This window comes from Setaria viridis, chromosome 1 (assembly GCF_005286985.2).
Source record: "Setaria viridis chromosome 1, Setaria_viridis_v4.0, whole genome shotgun sequence".
In the NCBI taxonomy this organism is placed as follows: domain Eukaryota; kingdom Viridiplantae; phylum Streptophyta; class Magnoliopsida; order Poales; family Poaceae; genus Setaria; species Setaria viridis.
The window spans coordinates 6,804,433-6,814,413 of NC_048263.2; the positions used below are offsets into that span (position 1 = coordinate 6,804,433).

Below are 9,981 nucleotides of genomic sequence, written 5' to 3' on the forward strand. Positions count from 1 at the left end.
GTAAGGCAGCATGGTCGTTCTGCCTCCTGAGCGTTATGGAGGCTACAGCCTTGGCGCGGCCCTGGAGGCGGACGAGGTGCACGAGCTCAATGGCACCCATCATTCTGGGCGAACATCGTCAGGACGGCAGGTGCGACTCCTGCGAGGAGTACTGAATAGGGGAGGATGTGTGGATGACCCACGTCTCCGTCCGGAGCGAGACATCCGATCCAACGCTCGAGTCGTAGCGTCATCTTTGTCGCTGGACCATTTGCCGACGAAATAATATGGTTCTTCTGCATCATTCTTGTAATGCCGCTGCAAAAATAGGACCGCCCGGAAGCGCAAATATTGCTGCATGTATTGCGAAATACTATACATCGTGCTATTTATTTTTTCTAAAACAATCGTGCATATTGCGCAAATACTACTTTCTCTTGGTGGAATAAAGAAATATTCGAGCTTGGGGCCCAAGCATGTCGGGCCCACGAAAACTAATTTATGCCAGCCAGCTCGTGTTCGTAAGCATCCCGCACACGCAGACACAGAAAGGGGGAAAAAACCCTGCCCCAATCCCCCGTCCTCTTCCTCGTCAGCGCCCCTCGCCGCCGCCAAACCGCCTCCCGCTCTAGCCACCGAAGCGCCCCAGCCACCCCCCTACCAACTCCCCCCAACGCCGCCGCTGCCACAATCCTCTTCCCCACTCCGCCCCTCCCTCGCGCCTGTATTCGATTGGCGCGAACCGCGAAGCGGAGATCCATCCGGATTTGAATCAATTTCTCCCGTCGGTAAGGAACCCTAGCTCGCTCCGTTGGAATTTTCTCGATCGGTTTAGGTCAGGGAGATCTCTCTCCTAGCTGCGAGGAATCAAATTCGAATTGCTGTTTATTTATCCGCTGCACGGGAGTAGCATATCTAGTCCACGCCGCGGTTCTGATTCGGTTCGATTAGGTCGTTGCGCGGGAGGTCGATCGATCGCGCCTTAGGGGCTTGCGACCCCGAGGTGCGAGCGCAGTTTATTCTTTGCGGAGTCCTCCCCCCGGTAATTTTGCTTTATTCCTCTTGCTAGGGTTTCACGATTCGCTTGCGGTATTGCTTTTGCCCATCAGTTTTGCAGCATTTACTGGTTTATTAGATTGTCAGTGTACGTGCTGTTTCTGTGGATTGCATTATTGAACGACAAGGGCCGTGCTAATTGCTACATTTCATGATGTAACATGTTAGCTTTGCATATGTGAATCAATTTAAGTTGTTAAGACCTGCTGTGAAACAGAAGGGGCATTTATTCAATCTGCATATGCTTATCTTTTCGCCCATGCCCAACTTGAAATTGAAATGTCAAGATATGTTTGCTGTCAAGGATTGACTGTATTTTTATTCTCCTTGACAGATTAGCATTTCCTGAGATATATTATTTAGCTATCGGTGGATTGCTAGCACTTAGCTGAATCCACTTACTCCTTATCTTTTGTGCAGTAGGAGGATATAATAACCCCAAAGACATATTAGTTATAACCTTTGTGTTGGAGCCAGCCATATGCTTCCATATTTTTATGCTTTATTTCTGAATAGTTGTATGAATTGTATTACTACTGTATCAACTAATACTAATAATCCGGTAAAGTTCCATTACCTGTAAGATTGCTCTTGTTTTAGTGATGATGGTATACTTCTGGTTTTGTTCTGTGCTCTGTAGCAACAAATGCTAGCATTTTATAACGATGCTTAGACCGACCTGAATTAAGCAATCTCATGAGAATTTTTACTATTTCTTTTTATTTCCAATAAAAATATTCCAGTCCAGGGCCTAAATATCTCATAGCTAATAATTTCATGCCAGAAGTCATAATTTGAAAATTTAGCAGTTGCTTTTAGTGATGTTGGGTAATTTAGCTCAATGAATGTTTTTTGGATGGATTAAACAGCTCAAACTTGAGACTACTATTGGTGGCCATATGTTGGGGTTCCTTTTGGTTATGTGCTTATCTCTATATGTCATGCATTTCTTTACAGGCTACTGAAAAAGTCTGCACCCAAAAGTTTAAAAGGTCACCTAGAACCTGCAGGATAACACAAGTGCTGAATTTTGGAAATGGATCATGGGCGCTATGCTCCACATCATGGATGGGAGAACAACAGTGTAATTGCAGCCTTTTCCTTTACTAACTACCAAGGATGATGAAAATAGCAGATTTATGGCCATGTGGTTGGTCTCTGTGTAACCAGTGTTAGATGTAAAGGAGTTCAAGAAGAGGCCGTTGCTTAAATGGAATGGATTTACCTGCCTGTTCTGTAGGATTTCTTGCTGACTCAACTTATTCTGTTGAATCTACAGGCACCGGATGGGTATGGTGTAATCAATGAGCCAGAATATAGGTAAGCCTAGTCATCCTAATGCTGTCTTAGCTTGTGGTATTCATGTCCTTTGTTCCTGTAAAATGTGTGGTCATAACCCTCTGTATCTAATTTCTCTATTGAGCTTAGATACGTTTTAGTATTGGATTAACTCCTCGACATTATTTTGTTTACCTGTTGTGATTTATGGGCATGCATTTTATATCTTTAGTGCTTTTCCATATCACTATCTTTCTATTAACTTAATTTGCAGGGCTGGTGGGTCCTACAATGGTAGGAGGCCTGTGGATGAAGGCTTTTCTAGAGATTCATATGGAAAGGGTGCATTCTATCAGGATGTACATGACAGAAATATGTATCCACCACCAGCCTCTGTTGGTGCTATGTGGTCTCAGCCTCGGAGGAATCATGACGAGGAATATGCAACTGCCAGAGATCACAGAAGGCATGGCACTGATTATCACAATGATGGAAAACATCATGAGTTTGATTCATACAGAGGAGTTGACAAACTCCGTAATAACTATCATGCTGCTGACAACTACTATGAATCTGGCAGTCGCCGTGATTTTGGTGTTGATAGGAGCAAAAGGATTGGGAGCAGAGAACGTGCGGAGTTTCATGGTGAGTTTGAAGACCGCTACCGCAGTTCTCACCAAAGCAGAGAGAACAGCTATGAGAGAGATCATGAGTATGGGCGCCACAGCTATGATTCGGACTATGAGAGAGGCAGGAGAGATAGTAACTGGAGAAGGCACGACGAGGGTGAACGTGAAAGAAGAGATTTAAGCCGTGAAAGGGACGAAAGTCCATACATGCGCCATAGCCGTTCTCGGTCACGTGGCCATGATGACCGATCAAGATCACGGTCTAGATCAAGATCTCCTCGTGCAAGAAGTCGTGGTCGGAACCAAAGAGATGGTTTTTATGATGATAACCGCTTTGACAGAAGAAGGGAATATGACTGGGATGAAAGGAGGCGTGGTGATTCAGTGGTATGACTATATTAGATACTAGTTACATACATTTGTAGAATTCTGTGTTTTGACTTTACAAAGCCATGATTTTTTCATTCATGCTTGCAGGCCCCATCTGCCACTGTTGTTGTCAAGGGATTGTCCCTGAAGACTAATGATGATGACCTATATCAGATTCTTGTACAAGTTCCTCTTCATAAATTGTTACAATGGTTGAAAGTGTATTGTCTGGTTCGTTTTAATCATTCGGGTCTGATCTCTTATAGGCTCAGTGGGGCCCTCTACGCAGTGTGCGTGTGATCAAGGAGCGGAATTCTGGCATGTCTAGGGGATTTGCTTTTATTGACTTCCCTACTGTGGTACTAACCAAACAAGTGTTATTTACATTACTCATTCAGACTTCCATGTACTGTTAACAAAGCTGTATCCTCTCCACAGGAAGCTGCTCGTAGAATGATGGAAGGTACTGCAGAGAATGGCCTTGAAATCGATGGTAGGAATGTGTTCTTTGAGTATAGGTATGTGTGCTTTTCTATTTTGAAACATTGCAAGTTCCTCCTTATATAAAATTGTTCACTGTCAATAAATGAGTATGCAAAGCACAGCTACAATAATTTCTGTTACCACTGTCTCTTAAACAGTTGTGCTTGTGGAACTGCTGTCTTTTCTTGTATCCTTTGTAACCATACCTTTTTAACTTATAACTATACTAGTTAAATTTCTTGTGGGTGGGGTTGATGAAATTGAATAAAACAATTTCCTGTGCTTGAATGAATCCTCTTGAGCAGTTTTAGTCTCATTCCTTTTGTTGCTTTGTATGTAACCTGGTCATCTATTTATAGATATTGCTTCCAGCTCAATTAATTCTAACACTGTCTTGACTGCAGTAGTAAACCAACTGGGGGGCCTTCTCTTGGACAAGAAAATTTTTCAAGGCCTACATATGGGCACAGGACTGTTGCTGCACCATGTGACTGGATTTGCACTATATGTGGATGTATGAATTTTGCCCGCCGGACCTCCTGTTTTCAGGTTGTGTAGGGCTGCTATTTTTCATACACGCTTCTATTCCCCCCTCTGCCCGCTTCTATCTCATCGCATCTTTTAATCTCCTGACCATCCTGGTATGCAATGCTCTGGCTAATTGCATGTTTGTTTGTATTTTCTTAGTGCAATGAGCCTCGTACTGAGGATGCTCTACCAGCTGATGCGACAGGTACCACTCCACAGTTTGGGAGAAGGGGATCTGAACTAGGCAAGTTCTGTGCTTCTAATATGGAATTCTGTGAAATGTGTATTGTGCTGCTTTATTTAGATGCTGTTGTTTGCAGGTCCAACTCATGTTTTAGTTGTTCGTGGCCTGGATGAAAATGCTGATGAAGAAATGCTTCGTTATGAATTCGCTAAGCACGCACCAATAAAGGTGAGGAATAAACTAATTGCTTGATTAGATTTCTCTCCTTTTTTCTCGACACAATTTCATGCTATTTCTCTGCAGGATATCCGCCTTGTTCGTGATAAGTTTACTCATGTGTCTAGAGGTTTTGCCTTCGTTCATTTCCATTCAGTAAGTGGTGGTGGTTTTGTGGATACATGAGTTGAGTTTCTCTTTTTGATGTATGCCTGACAATTTTCAACATCCTGTTGTGACAGGTGGAAGATGCTACTAAGGCTCTTGAAGCTACAAATGGGATTACACTGGAGAAAAATGGTGAGGTTTTGCGTGTAGCGTACGCTAAAAGTACACATGGACCTGTATCAGGGGGTTCGCAGTCAAACAGCCTTGCCGCAGCTGCCATTGAGGCTGCATCATTTGCTCAGCAGGTAGTAGCTCCTGTCGCAATGATAGTCTCATGATTAAGCATTTACTGATTAGATATTAGTTCATTCTTTCTGATTTGGTTCTTAGCAAGTTGCACTGTTAAATTTCAAAGATTGGCAATTCTGAAACTATGGAGATTGAGCATATGAAAAATATCACTAGATTTGTTTCTAAAAATACTTTATAATGCTATATGGTATCATTTATTCGTTATAGTAAAAAAAACAAAGTCAGATTTGAAAATGGCAAGATATCAATTGGCAGAATAAAAAAAGGAGAATCTTCATCATGTTCTTATGTTAAAAATGGCATATAATTTAGGCAGGTTGTGGACATGTTGCTTACTGTTTTATTTCCTTTGCTTTTTGGACCAGTATGATGCCATAGGTTGGGCTCCAAAAGAGTACAATCCTGATGAAAAACAGAATAGCAACTCGGAGTCTCAAAGAGATGGTTCTGCAGCACAGTCAGGATTTGTTTGGGATGAAAAATCTGGTTACTACTATGATTCTGCCTCTGGATTCTATTATGATGGAAATACTGGTAAGTATGCAAATCTGTTATGTCAATTTTGCTAAACTGTGACTATTTTTTTGGAATATGCTAGAAATCTACTTTGGCAAAGAGCTCTTTACAAATCCTCTGCTGTTGTGGAATTTTTTTCCATTTATTATATTGTGTTTGTTGCAGGCCTTTACTATGATAGTAACTCTGGAGTTTGGTATACCTACGATCAACAAACTCAACAATATGTACCTTGCAATGACCAAAACAATACTAAAGCAGCTGGGGTTGTGGCCAATGAAAACACAACAACCGCAGATAGTAATACTGGCAAAAAGGTTGTGATTTCTGCACCCGCTGCCACAATTAAACAGAGTGAGAAAACTTCGCTTCCTGATGCTGTTCAAGCTGCTGCAAATGCAGCACTGGCTGCAGAAAAGAGAGAAAAGGAGAAGGCGAAAGAGATCAAGTTGGCCTCAAAAACTAGTCTGATAGCTAATAAGAAGAAGATGAACAATGTCCTAGCTATGTGGAAGCAAAGGAATCAAGAAGGACAGGCTGCACGAATTGTCCTTGGTGACAAAGAACCATCACGTTCTGATGATAAATCTAACCATTCACACAGCGGAACTGGATTCTCTCTGAAAAGTAAGCCGAGTTCTGACTCTGGAAATGTTAAAGATATGAACTCTTCTGCAAGCTATAATTCCTTTGGCCAGGGAACTTCATCGACCCAAATGCTGGATTCAGATGTAAAGCCTAGACCTGTCAGTAACAGTTTAGGAACTACAGTTATGGGTGTTATAAGGGGTTCCACTAGAGGAGTGATCAAGTCGGATACTACATTTCATGCATTATCTGATACTGGGAGTGCCGAGCCCCACACCACTGCAACAACAAGCACGAAGGGCTTAATGACTACTCCTGAGGCACTTGCAACTCCTGCACCCTACAAAACAGATATATCTGCCTTAGTCTCTAATACTTCATCTGGAGTTTCTGGGAGTGGTAAACGTCGGTTTTCTGAGGCACCAGGGCAATCCCAGTACAGAGACCGTGCTGCAGAAAGACGAAATCTGTATGGATCATCGCTTGGCAATGATAGTGTTGGACTAGATTCAAGTAAGAACACACTTTCTTAACTTTTCATCATGCACAATCACTGTCATTTTCCCATCATCATTTCTTGAGCACGAGATTTTACCAATAGCAACATTCGGTCGGTCCAGAAATGTAATTTTCTTCGTTATTTTCATTCTCACTTTTCTGAGGCTGTGTTGACTGTACGTGCAGTTTTATGGTAGTATATATAGGCTGACCTTATATAGCTGGGAGCTTTTATATTGTCATGCTGATAGTACTGTATTAATTATGACTTCCTTGACCCCACAAACATAATAGGAATGATATTTTAGATTTTACTTGTTCAAGGTTTGTATTGATTTTCTGGAAATTACTTGTTGTCAAGCTGGTGACTATCCGTCCCGAAAGGGTTCAAGTGAGATAGGGTCGATGCCATTTCCTCCTGGTGTGGGTGAACGCTCTAGTGGTGAAATTAGCAACACTGAAAACTATGAAGTTATCACTGCGGATAGAGCAATCGACGAAAGCAATGTGGGCAACCGCATTCTACGCAACATGGGGTGGCAGGAGGGTCTGGTAAGTTCATCCCCCGCATATTTCTCATTTTGTTGATGCTCTTAGATGGTTTGACTGCAATTTTTTCCCATTAGCATCTAATATCTCCTGTATTTGATCAAGAGTTGCCCCCCCCCCCCCCCTTTATGTTTCTTGTTGGCATTGCAAAATGCACTGTAGAGATCAAATTGTTTACAACTGCTATTATAAATTTCAAATTATTTGCACTTTAGAGATATTGGTAAGCTGTTAGTATCAGGTTTCTTATGAGCTGGAAATTATTGTCAGTTCTCAAAGCTTGAGTTCTTGTAGATCCTTTTCAGAATAAGTTAGCAAATGATATCTATGGGTCTTCACTAATACATTCAGAGTGTGTGTGCTTCTTTTGTGTTTATACTATCTACTTGAAAAGGCTTAGGACCACCTGCTTAGGAATCAGAACTTAATGATTCTAGCTCGAGAGAATGCATAGTTTCTTGGGCACAAGAAGTTACTATTTGAATGCAGGGGGAATCAGTGTACCGATATTTCCACGAAAACTGTTGTATTGTACTCCTCCTGACGTGAGTGTGCATTGGTATTGTTTTTGTTTCTTGCAACGACTTTGCAAATATCCAGGGTTTGGGAAAGGATGGTAGTGGTATCAAGGAACCAGTCCAGGCAAAATCCGTTGACGTCAGGGCTGGACTCGGAAGTCAGCAGCGGAAAGCCGATCCGTCGCTGGAGGCCCAAGCCGGAGACAGCTACAAAACCATCATCCAGAAGAAGGCTATTGCAAGATTCAGGGAGATGTCCTAGACTGTTCTCTCTATTCTGTGTTTCTGTTGTCTCATTTTTTGTAGTCCTTTTACTTGTGGTATTTTTTTTTGTTTTCCATGGACTGGCACTTTAGTTAGAAACTTAGAATTATGAGTGTTTAATCCTCCAAATGTGCACATTCTGTATCTTACTATGTGCTGGTGTGACTGATCAGTTGAAGTGCTATGATGTATGCCTCTTTTCCTACATAATCTTGTAGTCTTAAGATTACTGGAAGGACCACGAGTTGGTTGCTGTACATCTTTCTGATGGCAGTTGGAAATCTTGCAACTGATTAGCGCGTAGAGGAAGTGATCTATGGCCACCGAAGTTTAGCTCTCGCTGGCATTCTCCGTCATCCGATGACGGGTGTCCCGCGTCCGAGTCGGAACTCGAAAAACAAAACGTGTAAAAAATAAAAAACGCCGTTGCCGGGGATCGAACCCGGGTCACCCGCGTGACAGGCGGGAATACTCACCACTATACTACAACGACTTCGATGCTACCGATTTGCATGCCATCTATAAAACCGTGTAATTCTACGCAACAAATCGATTAAAGACTCCGGAACAAATACGTAGAATTCGAAACGCGATCGGGCCCGGCTCTTCCACAGTTTCACGTAACCTATTAATACACGGCGACGACAGGGAGGGGCAAAGCGATCGGAAACACGGCGAGCGACATGGAACATCCCCGGGCTCGTTGCGACGGCTGCGGCGGCAACCTGGAGCCCTGGGGGGAGGCCCCCGTCATCTTCGACTGCTTCCACGCCCTGCACGCCGCGTGCGCCAGCGGGAGCGACGCCTGCCCTTGCTGCCGCACGCCGCGGACGCGCCCGGCCGCCACGCCGGAAGCGGAAGCGGGTGCTGGCGGGGCCGCCTCATCCTCGCCGCCAGACAGCTCCGTGGCGGGTGACATGAGGAGCAACGGCGACCCCTCCGCCAGCGTGGGGGAGGACCCGCCGGTGATCCAGTGCGACGTCTGCGGCGGCCTATTCAGACCCACGGAGACCGGCTTCTGGAGAGACCAGTGCCCGCATAGCATCCTGCGGGGGATGAACCGGGGGAGAGTGGAACTGCGACGCGCCCCCGGCTCGCCGACCTGGTCCTGGTCCTCCTTCGGCTCGCCCGAGCGGTCGCCGTCGCCCTCCGACATCGACGAGTTTGGGCAGCCACCGGCGGCGACGGCCATCCCCACCGCTCCATCGCGGTACTCCGACACGGTGCCGTTTGGACAGCCACCTCCGGCGCCGGCGCACCCCTTCCAGCCGCAGCAGCAGCAGCCGCCGGCCCAGTTTGCGCCGCCGCCATCTATGTACCAGCAGTACCCCCACCCGGACCTGTTTGGACCGCCGCCATACTTCTACCGACCGTTGCCGCCGCCGCATTACCACTTCCAGACAAGCACGTTTGAGTATCAGCAGCAGCCGCCGCCACCGGCTCCGGCGTGTTTCGCGTACGCGCCGGCGGCGGCTGTGTCGCCATCCTGCGCGGCCTGCGGCGGCGCCGTGGTCCGCGGCCAGACGGCCGTCACGTCCCAGTGCAACCACACGTTCCACTTCCGCTGCTTCGCCGGCAGCGTGCACGCGTGCCCCGCCTGCGGCGCGCAGTGGAGCGACGTGGGGCCCGCGATACCGCCGCCATCGATCGATACTGACAGAGCCGGCGGAGCCGCACCTCCGATGAGCCTCTGAGAGTAGATGTACTTGAACATGCAGTAGTGTACGCCGCCGTGTAAGTGCTGGCGTGTTCCTATTGTGCATCGAGTGCACGTTCTGGAGTTAGATATTCGTGTGTGTGTGTGTGTGTGTGTGTGTGTTATATGGATTATTCCCTATATAGGTCAGTTTTTGTTCTCTCGGAAAAAAAACAAGATTTCATTTTTCAGTTGGTGCTGTCGGAACGA

General features: G+C 45.4%; 1 protein-coding gene and 1 non-coding gene across 6 annotated transcripts; one reads left to right on the forward strand and one right to left on the reverse strand.

Moving 5' to 3' along the window:
- Positions 1–505: 505 nt before the first annotated feature.
- LOC117844460 (SUPPRESSOR OF ABI3-5) lies at positions 506–8,259 on the forward strand. 5 transcript variants are annotated; one of them, XM_034725172.2, is made up of 17 exons: positions 506–767; positions 1,993–2,119; positions 2,315–2,355; positions 2,588–2,779; positions 2,894–3,329; positions 3,420–3,491; positions 3,578–3,670; positions 3,750–3,829; positions 4,199–4,343; positions 4,482–4,566; positions 4,643–4,734; positions 4,810–4,878; positions 4,965–5,135; positions 5,508–5,676; positions 5,824–6,759; positions 7,106–7,296; positions 7,894–8,259. In XM_034725172.2, the coding sequence occupies exons 2-17, from the start codon at positions 2,072–2,074 to the stop codon at positions 8,071–8,073; spliced, it is 3,000 nt and encodes a 999-aa protein (XP_034581063.1). In that variant the 5' UTR covers positions 506–767; positions 1,993–2,071; the 3' UTR covers positions 8,074–8,259. The 5 variants fall into 5 exon arrangements, with proteins under 5 accessions (XP_034581063.1, XP_034581052.1, XP_034581058.1 ...); XM_034725161.2 differs by having other exon boundaries at positions 2,588–3,329; XM_034725167.2 differs by having other exon boundaries at positions 2,588–3,329; positions 4,202–4,343.
- A 237-nt stretch (positions 8,260–8,496) lies between these two features.
- On the reverse strand, positions 8,497–8,568 carry TRNAD-GUC (transfer RNA aspartic acid (anticodon GUC)). Its single transcript has one exon. It is a non-coding gene; the product is annotated as a tRNA-Asp (tRNA).
- Positions 8,569–9,981: the final 1,413 nt, after the last annotated feature.

Bases quoted from the DNA above. Each gene is read 5' to 3' on its own strand.
- LOC117844460 (XM_034725161.2), top strand. From the start codon at position 2,072: ATGGATCATGGGCGCTATGCTCCACATCATGGATGGGAGAACAACAGT. The intron at 3,671-3,749 runs GTACTAACCAAA...TCCTCTCCACAG, and splicing joins TTATTGACTTCCCTACTGTG to GAAGCTGCTCGTAGAATGAT. The intron at 7,297-7,893 runs GTAAGTTCATCC...GCAAATATCCAG, and splicing joins TGGGGTGGCAGGAGGGTCTG to GGTTTGGGAAAGGATGGTAG.